Source organism: Cydia splendana, chromosome 19, assembly GCF_910591565.1.
Source record: "Cydia splendana chromosome 19, ilCydSple1.2, whole genome shotgun sequence".
In the NCBI taxonomy this organism is placed as follows: Eukaryota; Metazoa; Arthropoda; class Insecta; order Lepidoptera; family Tortricidae; genus Cydia; species Cydia splendana.
The window spans coordinates 7209048-7233426 of NC_085978.1; the positions used below are offsets into that span (position 1 = coordinate 7209048).

Sequence of the window (24379 nt, forward strand, 5' to 3'; positions counted from 1 at the left end):
CGCTCGCTTGCCCTCTATTTGGCCCAAGATAATCTGCCTTTCTATAAAATATCTTTGTGGAATTGAAAGAGTTAATGAATTGCCTAATAATTGAAGTAAGCAATGCGCGAATTGAATGATTGCTATTAGCATTATCCAGGCACTATACCTACTTTAGCTGCAGTCACTAATTCCACGCAGACGAAGTTCCAAAAAGCTAGTACTTATTAAATTAAAAAATGGCACTACCCTTCGTTTACTGTGAAAATGATGTATAAATGTTATGATTTCTTATCAATCAATGAATCCAAAGGAGTAAAAAGGGACAACGTTCTATGGAAAATTGATTGACTTTCTCTACAAAAATTATCTCATGAATCGACTGCAGAGGATCTATCTGATGCATCTGCTAATTAGATAAATGAATAAATTTGGTCAGAAAGACAATTTATATCGATTGATTCACGATTACTTTATTGTCATATTTTTATGTTAGATTACATAACATTTCTAAAAGTATTTATTTACAAAATAAGTACCTAGTTCCTGTTCTTAACCGGTTTATTATAGAGACTTTATTAATAGAAATTTAAACTTAATTTTATTAGAATATAATTAGGTATGTAAAATTAACTTAAATACATTGATATAGAATAAGAACTGGATACCCAATCAGCCGCAAAAAATGGCCCCGCAAAAGTAACGTTAAAACAGATCACGCGTTACTTTTTCGTTTAGTCTTGTATGGACCGCTCAAATGTGAAGTTGTCAACAATGTCGTAAAATGGTCGTAAAAATATGCAAAAACAACAATGATAAAACGAGGAAAAAGCATGGAATGTATTTCTTTCGGTTAGTTCTTTGGATAGCATTACATAATTTATGTAATCTGGTGGTAATTTCATGATTTTGAATAAATTATTTTGTTAGTACCAAAGAAGGGATGTGAAGGAACAAAAATATAATGAGTCGATGTGAGGCCAATACTTTTTTATTTTTATATGGAATTCGTAAGATATAATATTATGTTTAAATTCAAGATTTCCAAGAAAACCTATGCGACGTGCAGAGTGGACTGCTATTATAGCAAGAGATAGGGGTGATGCAGTTTTAAACAAGGCAAAACGGCACTTGTGTGTTCGGCGCATTTCCCTGTTTCCGACATATACACGACCAATAAGGGCTTACATCGACTAACTGTAAATGTTAAACCTGTCTGAACACAGTGACAACCACAGGATTTTTTTGATAAAGACCATAACCAATCAGTACCAGTAGCGACCTGAATGTCCCCGTGCACTATATTGCAAAGAACGAAAGTGCGAAGAGTATTATGTAGATCTAAAATACACAGTTATTTAATAAGTTGAATTTATTTCAAGGAAAATATAATAAATTTATAAATTTATTTTATGATAACTTACACGGGTTGTTACCACGAATTAATTTTATTTGAACTCCCGATCAAATTAAATTTGTTTCATTTATTACTTCCGTTTTTCTGTACAGTAATACCTATTAAAATGTACCAAAGGGACTCCATTCGTTCATTATTCTCGTTTGACGTTGTTTGACGTAAATACAAAGGTGAAGTTACGTTTAGTGCCATCGGACTTAAAGTTTTAACAGTGTTGGTAATAATGTTTACAAATTTGACACTTAATGCTTACGACAGTAAGTTCTTTTTCGTACAAAATATTTATCTTGACTCAAAATTTACGTAAGCGTTTTTATCATCAATGCAAATTTTGCAGCTAATGTCATTCTGATCCACATTTTGTTGACATTTTTGTTCCGCTCTGTGTGTCTATTTCTAATATTAAGTCAGTGCTTAAATAACATAAATATAAACTAACGAATTGTCCTTTCCCGGCCCCGGCAATAATGTACTATTTATAATAGTAAATGCAGAAGGCGGTAATTTTGGACACGGCGCGTATAGTACGTCGGTTCCTCACTCTGCGGCCCTGACCACCGGCAGCTTGGGCCCTGCCCAGCTGCTGGCGGCACCCTAGGTTAGGTTTTTTATAATGTGTTTATATGTATTTTTTATTGTTTTTACTGTGCTTTTGTATTTTACTTTTATATTCATGTTATAAACAACCTAATTTAAGAATAAAAATAAATAAAGAGAATAATAAATGCCTTTACCGAGATTCGAACCCAGGACCTGGAGGTCCACTACCGGCACTACCAAGGCAAGGAAGCCGTTATCGCCTCGCCGTGGCTCTATAATTCACAACAACAAAACACAATTGAGTACGAAACACCATTAATATTATGCTCACGAACTACAAGCGGCCTTAGTTCATACGTCAAGTTACCCATTCGCATCACTGCACGTTTGATTAATTGTGACGTTCTCAATCAAAAGGTACCACTTTGTCGCTGACCATAAAGACGAAATTTGCTTGTATCTTTATAACCTGTCACAGCGTCCTTATGGCAAGCAACGAATCTTTTGATTGAGAACGTCACAATTGATGCGCGGTTGAAGCTTTTATCATTATTACTAACCATTATATGTGTGACCACGAAATCTTTAAGAAATATGTTTAATCAGAAACCGTGTTTTTACTGGTTTATATGGGCACTCGTCTGTGCTTTTAATTGATTCGTTAGTATTCGAGTCGTATGAGATTTTTTTTTCCATAGTCGACTCGCTTCGGGACTTAGGTAGCGCTTAAAAGACTTTCAATTTGAGTCTTTTTACGAAATATAATCTTTTCGAAACATGATTTTAAAGTAAGTACGTACGCCTCGGGTTCCGTAATAACTTTATTACCAATTTTGAACGTTTTATCTAAATAAAGTTACATTCTATTGTGACGGTCAAGAATGACACTCCCTATTATACCTACCCTACACTCAGAGCGTCATATCCCACATATCTAAAACCCTAAAAGCAAATCTACTTTACCTAAGGATATGATTTATCTCTATCTTACATTTAAAATGTTTGGCCATAACCAGTGATGTGATTGGGTTGAGTACAATTTGGTGCCGTGACCAGGATATATTTAACTTCACCAGGATGTATTTAACTTACCAATGATGTATTTATATGATTAAGTTGAGTTTTGTCTCTGTTTTACTAGTGGCACGTAAGTGCCACACTATCTAATACTGTAAGCTAAGTCAGCAGTAAAGTAGGTATAATCTGGCAACATTGTTATATTTTCAAAGAAATATTGACATTTATGGAAGTTTTGCCAAATTTTATACACATACAAATGTTTATTTCTAAGAATATGGTATCAATATGGTGGTGGTGGTTGGTATGGTATCAATGAAGTCTTGGCTTGAACCTACTTTTATATACTTAAAATGAACGTGCATATTTTATTTATAATTGTTCAGAAAACTCGTCTTTATAAAGAACCTGTCTATAACGACTATTCTAACGTTAGTTCGATAAAGTTTATTTATTCTAAAGACTCATCTACCTATACCAACATTAGATCCGCTTACCACTCGTCAAGTTAGTTGCTCGAACCTATAAATTATTTCTCTCCTCTTACGCATAATTCTAAGTGATCTAAAGGTCATTTTACACTGGTGATACGAGAATTTGGTGATGATGATGACTCTGCTTCTTTATATCAGGTACGTCATTCTGGTTTAAACAGCAAACTCTTAACTGTCCATTGGTGGACCTTATGCCTTTGGTAATAAGGTCCACCGATGTACAGTTAGGAGTGTTGCTGTTTGTACAATAGCAAATAGCAGAAGCGTTGCTGTGCCGGTCAGTCATCTCTAGGTAAGGCGGCCAGGCGGACGCCCTTTAATAGTTCTTACTCAATTTTGTCTGTGATATTTTGTGCCAGCCAGCTTAACTAAGTAAGTTTATAATAAATTTTATATTTTGATTAAAAAAGGAAAAGGCGTTTATTTGGTTTTGTTTATCAAGTTGCATTTGAAATTTAGGGAAGTTATAATTTCACCCTATTGCTAAATCCTGATAAGCTCAATTAAGTGTACTAATTATTTATACAAATATATGGGCGTAGGACTATTGATCTGATAATCTGACAAAGTAATATTATAGAGTTAGGAGTTCCATCACGTAGGTACATCTGTCCGGCTGTTTGTCTATGCGACCGTATGTCTCAATCAAACAACCATTATGCCTTAACCTAAAATAACATATTTGAGTTAAAATCATTACAAATTAAATGTAGACAAATTATATTCTGAATATTTTGAAAAACATTTTGTAAGATTTCTTGTCTAGTAAATATTTTCAGAGATGTTTGGTCTAGAAGTGAAGCTTAAAAACTCTTATTTCATAATATAAATGTTGCAAATAATTTGTATTTTTTTATGTTGTTTTTCAATTGGTTTACTTACCATTGGGTGTGTATATGGTATGAATTATCTGTGTAATAAATAATATTATTATGCAATTATTCTATTCTAGACAATGGAAGACAAGATGGCAGTTTTTCCAAACAGTAGTTATAATTTATTAAAATCAGAAAGCAATATTTAATACAGACTCTCAACATTCACAGAAAACAGCCTATGGTGTTGCCATTTTAAGGTTCATTAAAATTATATAAATTTGTTAGACTTCAAACTTGTGTATAAAAAGACACGGCCCTATGAAACTCCCTGTTTCATTAACTTTATTACATTCTAAACAACGCAGGTCGCAATAATATCTAACACGATCTTATTTGTAGAGCCATAAGAGCGTGTCACATATTTTTGCGGCCTTCGAAGAGTAACATATTATTGCATGTGACTGTACCTACTAGGGGCAGTCCAGTTGAATGCCCTATGGACTGTATAGGCGTAAAATGCAAGGCTACAGTTGGGAACCAGTTATAGTCAAGTTTGTAGACATATGGGGGGAATCTCGGGGTTCAAGTGCTTGAGTGGTTTCACACATTCACAGCCAAGAACCCGCTAGGCGGGTTCATTTTGTATTGGAAATGGAACTGAACGTGTTAAGACATCTAGCATGTAGAATATTAATAATTTAAAGTATGTACATTTATGTGAATTAAATTCAATCTTTAGGTTTGGCACTAAAAGTTCATAGAAACAAAATTAATCTAATACCTTTAAACGAGCAATTCTTGTTTTATTATATATACTTACAGGATGACCTTAGCCATTGGACAAACCCTGAAATCCCACGTAGGGTTACTTCTCAGAAATGCTCTAACGGTAATATTTTTTTTAATTAGAACAAAAGATACAAAAGTAAATTATCAAACAAAAGTTATTTCCACTAATCAACAACAAAAAGAAACATACTGTATTAATCATTGGCAGTGCTTTTGACAAATTGTTTGAAAATGTGCGACAATGATGACATTTGTCAAAAGTCAGAATCTTATTAATTTCATAAATAAAAAAGATAATCAAAACGGTCGAAGAAGGTTTCACACTATTTATTACCTCAGGAGCTACTAACACATACAGGTTGCTCCAAAGTAAAAAAAAAACGTACTTTGTTAATTTCTTCGTAATCGCTACACCGATTGTTATGATACTTTGAATATCATATAAGTAATTTTTTGAGTAATATTAAATTCTACATACTATAGGTTAATTCACTGTACATTTTTTCAAAGATCCTATTCGTGGTAAGATGTTAATAGCTACCACAATCTATTTGTCTAGTCAACGTCGGAGCAGTGTTTACATTTTGAACTTTATACCGTTGTAATAAGGGGAAATTTGTATACATATCTATGACGCACACACTTGTGTTAGCTTTGCGCTAACATGCAAATACTATACAAGGCTGTAGCGGATCTTAAACTCGGTAAAGACACCAACCAACCTAACTACGTATTTTTAGCTTTCAAAATTAAATCCATAGATGTACCAGAGTTCTAAGCAGGCACGATTTGATATAATATTAATCAAATATTATTTATTATTATTTGTATCTCCTTGGATTTCATGGGTCTATAAATCCCGGTCTTTTGATAGGCTTGCGTGGGGATATAGATCCAATACGTAGAGGCCCATGGAGAGCTTTAATGTCATGTAGAACGCCTGCTGTAACCCGTTCACAGGCGCAACAATATTATTTAATCTCTCTATTTATTTTTCTTCATAAGTTAGGTTCTTTATAACATGAATATAAAAGTAAAATACAAAAACACACAAAAAACAATAAAAAATACTTATTATTAGATATTTGTTCCTGCATGAGTTACGGTTTTTTGCTATGTATTTAAGTACTTTTTTATCTATATCTATCTATTATACATATTGTCATCTAGTACCCACAATGCAAGCCTTATTCAGCTTGCTCTGGAACCAGGTTGATTTGTGTAAGATTTCCCCGTAATATTTATTTATTAATCTGGTTGGTAAAACTTATAAGTACTAGCGCATATTTTCTATTTTAAATATATAACCGTTTGTAATATGTATACATTTACAATAAATATCCGATCTAGCTTATCATCACCATCACATACGTAGGTACGGAAGGATCGCTAAAAGATGAATGACGCTAGAATGGTCAGGGACCGGGCCGAGGTGTCCCACACTTCAGTTTTCAAAGAAAGCATCACGTCATCACCGCTCACCTGTCATAGGAATCGAAGTGTCGGAAGTCTCGGCCGGATCCCGGATCATTCTAGCGTGATTCAATTCATCCTTTAGCGATCCTTCGTTGCCGACGTAAATGATGATGATTAGCCAGTTTTCCTCTTCGGTCCGTTTACGATCGACTTAAGTATTATGTAATTTCAATAAATGACGAATAGGTACATAATATATGCAAACACGAGAACGTATATAACAGCTTTATTATTATAATAGGCCGTATCTGCAATTCGTTCTAAGGGCTAATTCGAAATTACATTCCGATGTCAAAATGATATAATTTTGCTTCGTTCGCCCGTCTCGTACGTCTCGCACTCGGGAAAAGACAATCATACATGTAAGAGCAACGGCCCGATTCTAACAATGATTATAAGATGTCACAGCGATACGATAACGATAAGTCAGTGTCAAAAATGACGTTTTTGTATCGTACATAAGCATTGTTAGAATTGGGCCGCAAGTAGGTATATTAGCTAACTGACCAGTAATATATTATGATTATTGTCAAGAGGGCGCTGTTATTCTCATGTATTTACGAGTATAGGGTGACGGTTCAGTATGGTATGAAAAAAATAGTTCCAGTGAAATTCCGCAACATGGCGCGTGACGTGATCATAAAATTACATCTTCTTGAGATTGGAATGAAAATTCGAAAAACTTATTTACTTCAAAATTTGTGTCAGTAGGTTAGGTACCTGAAGAGTACTTTTACCGTTGATTGAAAAATTATTTATTATTATTGGGTATTATTAAAGTAAAATAAAATTCAAACGCATCACACAACGCTTCGCTCGTCTACAAAAAACAAATTAAGGCCCAAGTGTTCATTGTAACTGCGTATATGTTCCGTAACGTCACGGACCGTGACGCAAGCCATTACTCCCATATTAATCTAAAGAGGTGTATTTATATTCTTGAAACCGAATCTGCATTAATAAATCGATATGGTTTTCATGTTGTTTCGATACGACCTTGGTCGTGACCACCAATCAGCGGGCCGATTTTTTTGTCGATTTTTTTTGTCAGATTTGGATAGATAATATTTGGTAAGTTTGAAGCTCCTCATTCTGGTCGGAATAAACACGAAATACCAATTGTGGCCAAAAAAATGTACCTATGGAAATTTCCGTCGAGTTACAATACGTAATACGTAATAATGCGTTTTCGTAACTCAGTGAAAGATTTTGGAGGACATAAGGTGAATTGCGCTTATTATGTTGTACAGTAATAGGGTACTATCCTATATCCATATCCAGGTGGATATGGGTGTCAAAATCTCACCAAAATGTAAAAACGTCTATTTAACGCAGTTATTGGGGCGTGCGAGAGGCTCGAAAAGGGTCATTCTCAAAAAATATGTTGAGATCTAATTGCCGCGACCCATACAAAATGTATGAAAAGAGTCGTGGCAATTAGACGCAACCACAGACATATTCTCAGAGAGTAACCCATTAACACGACTCAAGGTCGTATCAAAATAAAATGAAAACCATATCAAATTAAAATTGAAATAAATGTCATATACTAAGAAAAAGTGAGCAAGGCCTCCAGTGCCCCAAGCTGGAATCGAACCAGCGTCCTCTGCTATCGCGGCATGTGCCTGTGCCATTCGGCCACCGGGTCACAACGGCATAGGTCGAATTTTTCCAAGTACATATATGCACTTCTTACTGAAGGCTTATGGCGCCCCCTGGCCATCCCTAAGGTAGAACAGTATGCTTCGACCTTTACCTGGATCATCTCAGGTGATACCGAGCTAGCGAGAGAGATGGCGCTGCCAATCAATACTATTAGAAGTATTAGAATAAACTAAATTATTTTCAGAAAATTTATTTGTTTTTACCATGTCAAATTTGTTAAACAGAATCAACCTCCGTTATGTATTGTCTCAGCGTGACATACGCCTCTCTGTTTGTAAAAGATTATTAGCGATTAAGGCTTGTTAGGATGCATGCATGCACTCGGAAAGTTGTCAAGATCATTGCCAACAGCGCATGGGCTAACATAATCATTTAGAGTCTGGCCAGCGAGTCATGTCACAAGCAATTTTTTTAAACTCTTTATATGGCAACTTTTTTTCCTATCAAATAAGCTGTCAGTTTCAAGCTGTCATTTAATTTCATAGTAATTTTATTGCCAGGTGCGGTTTTTATAGAAATTCCCGCGTTTTTTTGTGCCACGACTCGCTGGCCAGACTCTAAAGGGGATCTATTATTGTCCGACTAGCTTAACTTTGCACTGTCATTGCAATGACAAAATCATTTTGTAATTTTTGTTGTTTTTAGGGTTCCGTACCCAAAGGGTAAAACGGGACCCTATTACTAAGACTTCGCTGTCCGTCCGTCCGTCCGTCCGTCCGTCTGTCACCAGGCTGTATCTCACGAACCGTGATAGCTAGACAGTTGAAATTTTCACAGATGATGTATTTCTGTTGCCGCTATAACAACAAATACTAAAAACAGAATAAAATAAAGATTTAAATGGGGCTCCCATACAACAAACGTGATTTTTGACCAAAGTTAAGCAACGTCGGGAGTGGTCAGTATTTGGATGGGTGACCGTTTTTTTTTTGCTTTTTTTTTGTTTTTTTTTTTGCATTATGGTACGGAACCCTTCGTGCGCGAGTCCGACTCGCACTTGCCCGGTTTTTTTAGATATGCCAGAGGCCCGTAGTATTTTTATAGGAATTTGGCTACTCCTTCCTTGTTTGGAGGTACTTATATCGCAAGCGGGTAAATGGAGCTTGAAAATGTCTATTTACGAAAAACGACACAGATAATACCTATAATTGTACTTTAAGTGACTTGAAAAGTTGAAGATATTTTCAACAATTTATATGTACTTATTATATTATTATTACCTAATACGATATGGATTTGAACTTTGAACGAACATAAAAACAACAATATTAAATGCCCGAAAAGAAATGGTTAGTAATAAAGAATTATTACCATAAAGCAATTATTGATTTTTCATGAGTATCTAAATGGTGTGTTGTTTTATTTCAAAATAAACTAAATAATTGTGTAGGTACTTACTTTATTACCAAATACCGACTTGTTAGGATATAGACAATTAAAACTATATTATGAACTGATGTAAAATAAAATAGTTAAATAATTTTTGACTTCGCATTATATACAATGAAGAAACCTACCTACCGAAGCAAATTTATCTAGCCATAAAGAAATCAAATATTTGTCTTGAACTCGTCTACCGAAGGTTTGCGACACCTGACCTTCGGTATAGGACACCATACCCTAGCCGCACCTACATGAGGCCTCTATTTGACATGCACGCTTAAAACGAAAGTGGAGGACCCGCGCGCAAATCGCAATTTCATACAAACTTAGTCCTCATTTTACTCTCTGGATATTAACATTATGAAAAACATTTTTACATATTTGATGTATGTTAACCATAGCTGGATGGTGTTTAGCAAAAATGAGTCATCCCACATCCATTTTGCAATAAAATGTCAACTTTAAGCGTCAATTTTTTGAGTTGACGTCTTATTGCAAAATGGATGTGGGTTGACACACTATTGCTTAACAGCATCCAGCCATGCCCCTACGTTTGATTTTTTCGATTTTTTTATTATTTTAAGAGTTAGCAGCATTTAAAAATTTTTATGAAATCTGTTTTTCGCTCCAAATTTTTACTATAATCAAAAAATGGAAAAAAGTCAAACGTAGGGGCAAAGCTATGTTTAATATACATCAAATTATGTAAAAATATTTTTCATAATGTCAATATCCAGAGAGGAAAATGGGGACTACGTTTGTATGGAGAAGCGGCCTTCCCCTTTCATTTTATTCATGCTGTATGTCTGCGATGGTAGTTAATTATAGAATTAGGTATAGTTATTCAAAAAAATACTGAAAACGCAATTAGCACTAATCGACGTGTAAACAGGCCCTATGTGATGGCCAGCCACACTTATCTACAGGGTGGCCAAAATATTTCAGTATAATCCCAAAACCTCCCTGGTAACGGGAATGCCCTTATTTTTTGGCCACCTGTATGCCATATTTACCAGTACTGATCTTATAATATGGGATGTACGGAACTCTGTTGCTTATGCTAAGTCTCACTCAATTAACACATATGTATTTATATGCGAGGTCATAATCAAGATGTATTGTGCAAAAGATCGCAAAAACTCGACAGACCATAACAGCCTTTCAAAGTTTACAATTTATAAAAAAACCTTTTAACTCCTATAAATACGGATGATCGCAAAGGTGTACCTATTGATAAAGCTTTAATCTAAAAAATAGTTACCATATGAATCATAAGTTTATAAAGGATAGGAAAATAACACTTATCACATAAAAACTATACACCGTGTTTTTATTGAATTCTGTTAACTTCGGAGTATGGTTAAGTACGTTTAAGAGAACTAAATGGCATAGATAATTAAAAAAAAAAATATGCGTTTTATTTTTTAAAAAAAGTTTAAAAAGTAATTAGGATTGTTCATTTTTTTTAGACCCCCATTTTTATTTTATTTTCTGAAAATATAGGTTAATTTAAGATACCAATTTGAATGATTTATTAATTCACGGCTCGGTTGAATATTTATAATTTATTGAAAATATGAGATACGACTTCTCGTAAATTACATGTAGTGGCTGATTTGATAAAGCACAAGCAATAACAAACATTAAAAAAATAGTTGTAATTGTCAATTGATTGTAATGTCACCTGTCTACAATGTCAGTGTCACGCGTTTCTATAAATAATATCGTCTGGAAAACTCGTTTATTTTGAATGCCTAAATCAATAATTTCAAAATACCTACGCTATAAATTTGTGAAAGCTGATTCCAGAAATCTGCCTAAGTTATATAATATAACTTAGTTTTATTGGAGTATGTATCCATATAGCATCCAACTCCAACCATAACTTGGCTGAAATCAGGGGAGCAAAAATACAAATGTAAGTTACATGATATATTTTTTAACTGATTCGATTCGTAAGATGATTGGATTCATAAAATCGTTATAAGCGTCCATTGCTAAGGTAGCACCCAGTGGGTTCTACCGGCTTGTCACCATTGTTTGGATATTGTACTAAATTAGGTACATGCCAATTTTGCTAATTATATCCTATAATTTCAGGTCATCATGTGATTCCTATTTAGATACGGCTGTGGGATACGTAATGTACGAAGGAGATTGATTTTGTTAAGGCACTTGGGCCCTGAACAAAGTTGAGCATTTTGTATCGAAACGAACGTCATATTAATCGTCATAATACTTTACGACAGTAAATAATGCCTGGGAACAGAGTAAATAACAAACCATACACTTCTCTTCTGGTTCGTCAACAAGAAGCCATCATTGTCAGCTGCTCGTGCAGAACATGATGAACATACATATATGTATAGTTACTTTTTTTTGGGAAACATATATACATATATTTCCTAAATTAATAAAAAAGTAGGTAAACAAAAACATGTTTTATTATTCACAACTATTAACTTAAGTCTTGTCCACCATGATATCAGCAGCTTGAACTGCAACATGTACCTGGAAATTAGAAATTATATCTTTTTAAAGCAGTTTCAGGCTGAATTTTGAGTATGACTATGTATTCTTGTATAGTGTTTCTTTCTAGTAGGCACCATCTCTGTTTAACGGTTTGCCTTTATATACTCTGGCTTCATTACCACAGACCCTACCTACAAAGTGAGCTTTTAAATAATTGTAGTAAAATAATATTAATTTTATACTTACATCGACGTGATCCTCACAGCAATACTGTGTGTAAGTAGGTAGGTATTCCAAGTTCAATTCACGGCACCATGTTTCACGTCGTAGGTCTTCGCGGATTCGAACAATTATTTTTGTGAATCATTCCCACACGTAGGAACAAGGTCTTTGATATATTAAGCAACGAAAACTACTGTTTAGGTATCAATTATAAATCAAATCATAACAAACCAGCGCAGCGGTTTAACTGAAAAATTTCATTATGACAATGATAACTTTGACAATTACGTGAGTGACGGATTGATTTACTATGGTCCGATAACTTTTATTATGCGATGACTTTACATTCAGCCAACGAGAAAGGTCAAACTAAGGTCATAAGGATATTTGTTGAAATATCTTCAATCCTCAATTATTATATCGCAGCAAATGTCGGAAACTGTTTGAAAACCTCATATCTCGAAATGGTTTTCGAAATAGAACATTTAAAAAAAAATGAACAATCCTAATTACTTAAATGTAGCATATAGCGTTGTTGTAACACGGGCATTACATTTAACTCAACCAAACAATTGAAATTTGTGACATATCAATGTCATTTCGAACTTCGATCGACCGAGATTGTACTTAAGTTTACTAGCAAATGTATGAACTCATTCTAATCACTAATCAATATGTAAACCGGCCCTAAAGCAAGTGTACACGCTTGTAGAGGCCTTATAGGAAAAAAATAAATTATTGATTATCTCCGAAATGTAGTTAATTAGAATGTCGGTGTCTTTGAGAAAGTTACTTGATTTAAGCTCAGGAATGCACCCTTGAAATTAATGGAAATCAACTTGAAAAAGGAACTAGGTACCATTATTCTGACAACTCGAAAAAATGCTAGGTACCATTATTCTGACAACTCGAAAAAATGCTAGGTACCATTATTCTGACAACTTGAAAAAATGCTAGGTACCATTATTCTGACAACTCGAAAAAATGCTAGGTACCATTATTCTGAAAACTTGAAAAAATGCTAGGTACCATTATTCTGACAACTCGAAAAAATGCTAGGTACCATTATTCTGACAACTTGAAAAAATGCTAGGTACCATTATTCTGACAACTCGAAAATTGATTTATGAACCTTACCAATGACAGGCCGCAAAATGCCCGCTGGAGTGCGACGTATGCCAATAACGTCACTTTAGTCATTTTTTAGGGTTCCTTACCCAAAGGGTAAAACGGGACCCTATTACTAAGACTCCGCTGTCCGTCTGTCCGTCCGTCCGTCCGTCCGTCCGTCTGTCACCAGGCTGTATCTCACGAACCGTGATAGCTAGACAGTTGAAATTTCACAGATGATGAATATCTGTTGCCGCTGTAACAACAAATACTAAATTCAGAATAAAATAAAGATTTAAGTGGGGCTCCCATACAACAAACGTGATTTATGACCGAAGTTAAGCAACGTCGGGCGGGGTCAGTACTTGGATGGGTGACCGTTTTTATAGATAATGGTACGGAACCCTTTTTTCAAAAATAACGGTAGAAAGAAAGCGACAGTTTTGGTGTCCGTTGATGCAAGTAGGTAATATTGGAAACAGGTTATAGGAATGATAAGTGCTCATCTGGCGATGGTATTTTGTTTATAAATGTGCCATTAATATTTAAAATACGAGTATTTTGGCAAGGGAAAACCCTGTATCCAAAACCTGCTTAAATATAGTCAATCTTTTTGGCTTTTCGGTTAAATTCGGTGGATAGATATTTTTTAAGTACATAAGAATATTTTCTTTCTATAGAAATTTTTAACAACATAAACTAGTAGGTACCAAACATAGATAGGTATATCTTACGTAAATGTTCATGTCAAGTTTCAAGTAATTTAAAGGTAATTAGCAGACGCAGACATCGTAAATTGTATAGCATTTTTGGTGCAGCGGAGTGGTATTAACGGAATTGGTATAGATAATTCCAACTTAAATACTAAATTAAGGTTAATATTAACGTAATTAACGCTAATTAATCATTAGGGTTGAAATTGTTTATACAAATCCGTTAACACCACTCCGCTGCACCGAAAATGCTATAAAATTTACGATGTCTGGTAATTAGAGTATATTTTATTTGTAACTTTATCTCAGCACATCGTTTTAATATAAGAGCGAAACTTCGATTGTATGGGAGCGGCTTTTAGCGGGATCGTGTGACTTAAGGTGCAATAATATTGTAGGTAGGTAACTAGTACTTGGTATTTTCTACTATGCTATTGCGGATTTGCCAGTAGGCCCGGGCCTTGAGCGCCAAAAAATTAGGGGCGTCAAATTGTGACAAAAAATTCGCTGATGATAACAAGAAATAACTTAAAATGATAGTCAATATGATGGGTGCTGCGAAAGGGGCGGCTATATGGCCTGAGGCCTAGGGCGGCAAAGACTACAAATCCGCCACTGCTACTAGGTGATTTAAAATGAATATTTATACTTAAAATATTACGCTGTTAATCTACTTAAACTTCACGAGTACCTACAACAGGCAACAGTAGGGTATGAAGTCATTTCAAACTTTGAATCATACTCTTGGATTAAAAATCTCATCTAAGTTTTTACCTTAATTATGAAGATGAGGGTAATGTTCGAATGTACGAATGCTTGTACTTCTACGAATATAGGAATATGAATTATTTCGTTAGGTATGTTTTGCATCGTAAACGGCTCGACGTACTTGAATTTTATCGCTCGAGTCGTTGTCGTTAACGTTAACGACATCACGCGACTGGCGACGGCGGCAGCGACAACCATAGGTGGGAACGAAAGGTCCGATCGCTGTGTCTTGCTCCAACCTATGATTATCGCTGCCGCCGTCGCAAGTCGCTCAATGCCGTGGCCGAGCCGTAAAGGCCTGTGATTACGTAGACGTGCGCTCGTTTAATCGCAGCGAGCGCAAATGCGTACCAAAAACTTTAATAACTTGAGTTTGACCACTTGATAAAACTACATTCGTATTTACAGTAACCATGAAGTTAAAGTCAGAACTCCTGGAGCAGCCAGCCGGCGAGATGTGGAAGAAGATCAGAGTAGAGCTGAAGGAAGATTTGGAGACTTGTGACAGGGACGCGGCCCTCATCAGGGATTGGCTGAAGAAGCAGCCGCACTTGCCTGATGACTGGGGTAAGGTACATCATCATACAGTTGGACTTCTGCTTAGCACTGGACTCCCGCAGCTCGGCCTTCGGCCTCGCGTGCTTGGGCGATCCTGTGGGACGCTTCGGGCTTTCGGCCTTTTCGCGGGCTGAACAAGGACTTGGAGACTTGTGACAGAGACGCGGACCGCATCGGGGATTGGCTTCAGCCAATCAGGCTTCAATTCAGGCTTCTTCAGAAGCAACCGCACTTGCCTGCTGATTGGGGTTAAGGTACATCAATACATAAAAATAGAAGATCAGTGGTGAGCTGAAGGAAGACTTGAAGACTTTTGTTAGCTATAATTATAAAATTATTTAACTTCCGGTTCTAAAATAATGCATTTAATGATTATATCTAAGTATATAAGTGTACAAAATATATGCCGATTAAAGCTACAAGAAAAAGATATAAATTATAACCTACCAAAAGACCTATGAATAAAACCAAATTAAATCTGACATTATAATAAACTAGTAGTTCGCCCCGAACTGAGAACTCGCGGTTTACCAAAAATATATAGAGCGATTGACTTTTTTGCACCTACTTACTCGTAGTTCGACATAAAATAGTAGAAAATAATTATCAAGAAAAAAAAACCGACTTCTATGGGGGCCGGTGAAAGATTATTGTACATATCCGGATCCGGGTCAGGTCTGGCTCCAGGGCCAGCTCCGTCAAAATCGAAATTCAAAATCGCCAAACATGTAGTCATTGAAGAGTTCTGTTCTGATCATCATCCGCAGTTCCACTTCATCAAATGCGACAGTTTTTAATGTAAATTCTTGATTTTCTGATGAAAATACACCAATCTCTATACGCATGCCTGATTTGAGGAGTTCCCTCGATTCCTCATGGATACCATCATCAGACCTCGAGCTTGACAAAAATGTGGCTTAAAAACTTAACTTGCTTAACAAACATAACGAAGAGGACAAATCGCCAAACGTGAACTATGCGTCGTTGAAGAGTTCCGTTCTGATCATCATCAGCAGTTCCACTTCATCAAATGCGACAGTTTTTTTATGAAAATGCTTGATTTTCTGATGAAAATACAAAAATCTCTATACGCATGCCTTTAAGATTTGAGGAGTTCCCTCGATTCCTCGTGGATCCCATCATCAGAACTCGAGCTTGACAAAAATGTGGCTTAAAAACTTAACTTGCTTAACAAACATAACGAAGAGGACAAATCGCCAAACGTGAACTATGCGTCGTTGAAGAGTTCCGTTCTGATCATCATCAGCAGTTCCACTTCATCAAATGTCACTTTTTTTAATGTGCTTGATTTGTTGATAAAACACATAAATCACTATATGTATGCCTTTAAGATTTGAGTTCCCTCGATTCCTCATGGATCCCATCATCAGAACTGGGTTTTGACAAAAACGGGAACAATCTGTATGCATATATGTACATACAATCAAAAAATTTTTTTTCAAAATCGGTCCAGTAATGACGGAGATATGGAGTAACAAATATAAAAAAAATCAGAATCGAATCCCCTTTTGAGATTTGGAAGTCGGTTAATAAATGAGGGCGCCACTTTCTACGTAGCTGTCACATTTTGACGTAAAATGCTTACACATGGCAACAATTTATAGTCTGTCAAGCCATTTCCGTCAGTAGAAAAAAGCGGCTAAAAAATGGAGGCGCGAAGGGTTATGGTCCCATAGAAAATTTGAATATCGCGGCTTTTCCTACTGACAAACTTGTTTGACCGACTATAGTATGGAAATTTTAGAGTTTCATTTTATTTACTTTCTACTATTTTATGTCCCACTATAGGCGGCAATGGATCAGAAATCGCGTGGATATATTACAAGGTCTGTGGAGCCCTTAACTGATACTGTATCTGTGGTAAGCCGAAATATTTCCTGTCAAATGTCAAATACCTATATTATGTTTATTTTTATCTTGCTAATTATTTCAAAATGGTAAATTTAAAAACGATATTATAAAAGTGCAAGCCGAGCACTTTCATTTGATACCAAACTCGACCATTCTTTCTTGCAAAAATATGACCAGAATTGCAAGACCCCTCACAAATTGCTTTTTAGCTTTCTAAGCTCTTCTAGCTCAATAACGCCTTGATCGAGCCTGCTCATAATTTAATGACTAAAATATAATGCACTCAACTACACGTTTACCCAATTTAATTTAAATTAGAACAAATTTACTTAAGTTCTTGAGTATCAAACTATCCTCTGATAGTTCAGCTTAAAAACATCGAAATGCCGGGACGTGCCCCTAGCCAGCCACGTGTCCCAAGTCGAATGTAAGAACTTCGTTCGCTTCGCTCACTCGTTCGATAATAGTAAGCCTGTCTTCAGCTACCTAATATATCAAAGAGTATAACTAATTAAAAATCAATCACATTAATTGAATTTTAACGACTTAATGCATTTCGAATTTGTAAATATGAATTTAGAATGTAGCAAGTAATAGATTTATGCATTTAACCTGTTTCAAAATGACTTATTAAAACTAACTCATCAGGAGATAAAATAATGCCTCGAAAACGACATTTTTTGATTTGAATCCAAAAGTCATATAAACATAATGTCGGAGGACGGCTAAATGATGATACACCCACGATTCCGGACATATAAGTAATATTTGTTATTGGTATTATTACACCGTCATCATTATGGTCCTATTTAACTAGAATGGACCAAAACGTGCAGTTCCTGCTTACTGTCATAAATCGAATATCACCTGTAGTGCTGAACGCACATACATAAACCATGTTTTCTTTATTCCAGATTACCAATGCCTGCTCACTTTTCTTCGTGGCAGCAGCTATTCGCTGGAGAAGTGTAAGCGTAAGCTGGACATGTACTTCACGATGCGAGCTGCTTGCCCTGAATTCTTCACTGAGCGGGACATCACAAAACCAGCTTTGAAGGACGTATACATGACCAAAATGTAAGTATTCTGATGAAACCTAAATACATCGGTCAAATCTTACAATAAAAAAACAATGCGTGATGTAGTTCTGTATTTTTTGTATATTATTTGGAGTCCTTGGAGAAATGTGAGACTATATTTTGCAAGCAAAAAAAAGGTTGTGCTCTCTGCGTAATTTGCGAAAAACTGTAAAAATTTACAGTTTTATTATACAGTTTTATTATAAAACCATGGGTTTTTGGTCAAAACTTGCTATGTAATGTTGAAAGTATATTAAATTTGGAACAATTGAAGCCCATAAACAGCGCCGTATGTCAAATAGTTCTTGAGATATGGGGCATTAAAAAAGGGTATTTTTTCCTTGAATGACATTTTTAGTTTTTCCTATATTTTAAGACAAATATAGGCACAAACGCTCATGCTATGAGGTATATTGCAATGAATAAAGTTGTAGAAAATTTAATACCTTTCGTTTAAGTGCAAGAAAGGGTCAGTAAGTCTTACAGTTCTCTAGTTATCGAAAAAAAAATGCTATAATGGGGACTAATGTATTGTTTAAGGCATTGTCAAAATCCCTACAAAAGGCAGTACTATCGACGAGAACGCAATCTACGATTAGTATTTACCGGTTTTCCCCGATAGCAGCAGAGCGATGTTGGAGATCAACCATTTTTAAAATGCACCCCCCTCTCAAGGATTTAATTCATTCAAGATACAATCTGTAGTTTGGCTTGTTTCTCGGCCCCACTTTTTGGTTGTAGGTGTAGCCATAGATTCCATGATGCCGATTCCGATTTAACAATTTGCTATGGTTTTTGAACTTGTTTTGATACGACCTTGACAATAGTTCACGGTAATTGGCGTGGTGTTGGTGAAACACACTGAAATTACTAATTTACTAATTAAGTCGTGTCATTAGTATCTAGCTCGCTCTCGCTTATTGCTCTTGAGTGTACTCTAAGTCGTGGTAATACAAGATCACGATATCCTAACCATAACATATTGATTCATCAGAATCAGCTACCATTACCCACTCTAGGTAAACGTTTGTGTTATAGGCATGTTATGTGACTCAGTATTGCCATGTAACCAGTATATTAAAACGTCTTCAATGGTTTACGGTATTTACACAATAAATTACAAATTCATTTCCAAAGGCTAAATTAATGTGGAGCTACTGCTCAGAGAGTTGTCAATCCACGGGTTTGTAACTAGCAATACCTCTTTCACTAGTAGTATTTACTATATAAATGTATTTATAGTACAAAATAATTGGAAAGTAAATGGGTCAATTTGTCAATAGAAAAAAGAGTTATTGTGTGGTTTTATGAAACCACGATACAAGTGAACCTTTTTTCGGATTGTAGATATAGGCATTTAACTGAAAATATTCGGAAATTTATCCAATTTAGGGTGTTAAAAACAGGTTATTAATCTGAACGCAATAAATATTCTATTTAATTATCTTATAAAAGCCCGCCTAACCCCAATCACGCCAATGTAATTCACGCCAGTTACTCAACATGATACTGTAGTTCATTATTAATATCGCTTATACGCGAGTCAAGGGCTAAAGAAACCGGTATAAGTAAGCTCTCCGATATGAAACAAATGTATGCAATCCGCCCGGCTTGGCACATCATGTTAACACACACTTATCTATACTTACCTACGTGTTTCGTTCAGTTCTTCTTCTATTAATAATTTGGATTGTCAATTTATACACCGATCTAGTAAAGACTAGTACTGTAGTAATAGGATATTGCTAGTAAAAACCTGTGGATTATAACACAAACGTATACCTAGAGTGGGTAATGGTAGCTGATTATGATGTACCAATTTATTATGGTTAGGATTTTATCGCGATCTTGTATGACCACGACTCACAGTACACTCCAGAGCACCAATAAGCGAGCGCGAGCTGGATATCCAATGACAAGACTTCCAGTAATTTCAGTGCGTTTCGCCAACACCACGCCAATTACCGTGAACTATCGTCAAGGTCGTATCAAAACAAGTTAAAAACCATAACAAATTGTCAAATAATAATCGGCATCATGGAATCTATGGCTACAACCAAAAAGTGAGGCCGAGAAACAAGCCAAACTACAGATGGTATCTTGATTTAATTACTGAATGAATGAAGTGCTTAAGAGGTGAGTGCATTTTGAAAATGGTTGATCTCTGACATTTCTCTGCTGCTATCGGGGAAAGCCGGTAAAAGATAATCGTAGATTGCGTTCTCGACGATGGTACTGCCTTTTGAAGGGATTTTGACAATGCCTTAAACAATACATTAGTTGCCTTCCCCATTATAGCAATTTTATTTTTTTACGATAACTAGATAACTGTAAGACTTACTGACCCTTTCTTGCACTTAAATGAAAGGTAATTAAATTTGCTACAACTTTATTCATTGAATTATAACTAGCATGAGCTGTTGTGCCGATATTTGTCTTAAAATATAGGAAAAACGAAAAATTTCATTCCAAGGAAAAAGATACCCTTTTTTTAAAGCCCCATATCTCAAGAACTATTTGACATACGGCGCTGTTTATGGGCTTAAAGTGTTCCAAATTTAATATAAGTACTTTCAACATTACATAGCAAGTTTTGACCGAAAACCCATAGTTTTATAAAAAAACTGTAAAATCTGAAAAAAGACCGAAATGTTTGCAGTTTTTCACAAATTACGCAGAGAGCACAACTTTTTTTTGCTTGCAAAACATAGTTTCACATTCCTCCAAGGACTCCAAACAACATACAAAAAATACAGAACTACATCACGCATTGTTTTTATAGGAGATTTTTTTGTAAGATTTGAGTGGTGTAAAAAGAACATAAGGCAAATTAAGGGGGGAAAACCCCAAGGTTCAAGGTTCTTAATCCTACCTCACATTCACGATAAATCATAAAAAAAATAGGATCGTAACAAATATGTCAATCAACAGTAATTTGCAGACGATCGTTAGGTACTTACCTATTTAAATTGTTTGATATTTGCTTAGTTAAAAGAAAAAGATAAAAAGTATGGCATTTCGCTTAATGTGTGTTGCGGAAACAAAAAATAATATAATCATCTTAGTATCCGTCAAAAAAGTGACAGAAGGGGTCATGAAGCTTCCTCATCACACTAAGACCGTGATATTTATTATACTGCACTTAAGGTTACATTCACATGGCGACTGCAGCAGTCTTGCTAGCGTAACGTAGCCAGACGTTGGCGATGTTACTATCAATTTTCTTGATGAATTCCTTACTTGTGACATGGCGGTTGCGATTAGAACGTTCTTTCAAAAGATTGACAGTGACATCACCATTCTGTTAACCGCTGCAGTAACGCTGTAAAGGTCGTTGTTTCCACTTCTGTATCTGTCAATTTATTTGGCACGACAACGACGCCTCAACCTGTAGTTAACATCCGAAGTTTACCTTAACAGCATTACAGCGTTAAATTGCCACCTTTAAATTGACGGGTATATTAAAAACCTATCCGCTGTAATATTTATATTATTACCTACTATCGGAAGGTAATTTCGGAGTTGATCGTTGATCAAGGCCACTGGTCAATGCGTGCCACCTTCGCCAATATTTACCGAGGCGCTTCGCATGTAAAGGTTTACTCAGATTCGTCTAGATTTAAACACGTGTGGCCCAAAAATACGTTGACAATTTTTGAAGTGAAAACTTCTTTAGCGGCGCAGGCCGCGTAGCCAACATGCCAATCGCTTACGCTGCGTAGCGATAGAAACGCAACTGTCACTGTCGCACTAACAAGAAAGAGTGAAAGAGAGACACAAAGTGATTCGTTGTCGAAGCGATAGCGATTCTAAACTTGGCTAGGCCGGCAGTGCACTTTTTGTGATGGGGAAAAAATGTTAAACTCGCGACAGGTAAGATTCGTAAGACGTGACGTCACGTGTGACGGACACTGTTACAATGTCATTGAGTTTTTCTTTATTGATTTAAATGCCATCTAGTGAGTTTCCCTCTAACTGGTCCTAATATAACTCGAGTACTAACAGTGATGTGCTTAGGGGTTCCAAGTAATGCGACGAAATAACGCTAGATGGCGTTAACCTCAATTATACATAGTGCTGCAGACATTTTGCACTAAATGGCGCTGTTATTAATATTTTGAGTTTTCACTCATGTCATTGAGTTTTCACTTCTGCCGGCACTCCCGGAGTGCAACCCGTTGTTTTTTTTACTTCGGCATTTTGTTGATAAATTTAACAAGATAAAGGAGAATATTTTGAAGATAAATACGTTTGTTAAAGTTAAGCGATTGTAGTTTTAATTATTGTTTACTGTTAAATTAAAACAAATAATATTAATAATGAAATAAAACATCATTTCAGACAAGGTCCACCACTGCCCGGGATCACTCCAAATGGAAGAAGAGTCACGTTAATCAGAGGTAGGCTTATAAAAATGCTACTTTTGTGTATATGTCGTGGCCAGTCGTGGATTTGATCATTTCATGAAATCCCATTTGAGAATTGATCACTTCTTGATATGAAATCCTAACCAATCTGACCAGGTTAGGTTTAACTTTTTTAAGATGTGGCTAACCGATCATTTGACGAAATGATTGCCATAATCATCAAATGATCAGTTCTAAGATCTGGCCACGACATACATTTTAATAATGCATTATTATATGTGTTTAAGGCAGACCATTATTGTGTATACATGGTATTTCGATTTCGAAAACAAGAGACAAGAAAATATATCAACAAAATCTGTGAAGTAAATTGCTGTGAAGATCAAAGCAAAGACGGAATAAAAATAAAACCCCGCATTTGCTGTCTGGTTTCCGAGTAGAAACGGAAGATTAGGTATGCTGCTTACTAAATTTTATTAATGGTTACTTCCCTGGGTATCAGTCATTTTGACATAAGTAGGCACTTAAGTATTTTGTGTTTCTTAAAAAGATAGCACATTCGTATTAAGACAAAGATCGAAATCTCTATAACAGTCGTGAAACTTATAATAATGTTTTCATAGTCCTCTTTTCATATTTAGCTATCTGACCTTGAGGAACCGCCGCCACATTGGAAAATGTGTTGTTTGTACACCCTGTAGTAGAGATTCGCCTTTTTAATTATCAGAAGTACTTTAGATTAAATGAATAAGCCGTTAATCTTCCTCGTTTAAATAATTCCAGGCACCCATCCCAATCTCGATGCAAAGCAGATCACCGACGTGTTGAAACTGGCGTTGATGATCGGTGACGTCAGACTCACGGAGGAGAAGGTTGGGGTTGCTGGAGACGTGTACATACTCGATGCCACGGTCCTGGGACCTAGTCTCTTAGCTAGACTGTCTCCTAGCGTCATTAAGAAGTTCTTGATTTGTGTCCAGGTAAGATTGTTTGTAGAGTAAGGTGAAGGTTTAGTAAGGTTAATGTGATGTTCGGTGACGTCGACTCACGGAGGAGAAGGTTGGGGTTGCTGGAGACGTGTACATACTCGATGCCACGGTCCTGGGACCTAGTCTCTTTAAGCTAGGCTGTCTCTTAGCGCCATTAAGAAGTTCTTGATTTGTGTCCAGGTAAGATTGTTTGTAGAGTAAGGTGAAGGTTTAGTAAAGTCAATGTAGAGAATAACGTCTAATCGTCTATAGAGAACCTAAGAAACTAGCGTTGATGATCGGTGACATCCAACTCACGGAGGAGAAGGTTGGGGTTTCTGGAGACGTGTGCATAATTGATGCCCCGGTCCTGGGACCTAATAATAGTCTCTTAGCTAGACTGTCTCATAGCGTCATTAAGAAGTTCTTGATTTGGGTCCAGACCAGGTAAGAGTGTAAAGTAAAGTGAAGGTTTAGTAAGGTCAATGTGTAGAAGACCGTCTACAAAGTAAGAACCTAAGAAACTGGCGTTTGTGATCGGTGATGTCCGACTCACTGAGTAGAAGGTCAGAGTTGCTGAAGACGTGTACATAATAGATGTAACGGTCCTGGGGCCTAGGCTTTTAGCCAGGCTATCTCCTAACGTCATTAAGAAGTACTTACTTGTTTACA

The 24379-nt window shown here is 35.9% G+C and overlaps 1 protein-coding gene across 2 annotated transcripts in view; it reads left to right on the forward strand.

The window, feature by feature from the left end:
* LOC134800228 (alpha-tocopherol transfer protein-like) overlaps positions 1–24379 on the forward strand; it is a 39709-nt gene that overhangs the window by 13625 nt on the left and 1705 nt on the right. The window contains exons 1-5 of one of the 2 annotated variants that reach the window (XM_063772728.1): positions 3708–3819; positions 15272–15430; positions 18208–18370; positions 22714–22772; positions 23523–23719. The exons of the other annotated variant lie outside the window; for it this stretch is intronic. Of the exons in view, the coding sequence (XP_063628798.1) occupies positions 15277–15430; positions 18208–18370; positions 22714–22772; positions 23523–23719 (573 nt within the window). The 5' untranslated portion in view covers positions 3708–3819; positions 15272–15276. Of the gene's footprint in view, positions 1–3707; positions 3820–15271; positions 15431–18207; positions 18371–22713; positions 22773–23522; positions 23720–24379 lie in introns of those variants that run through there. 2 annotated transcript variants of the gene reach the window in all.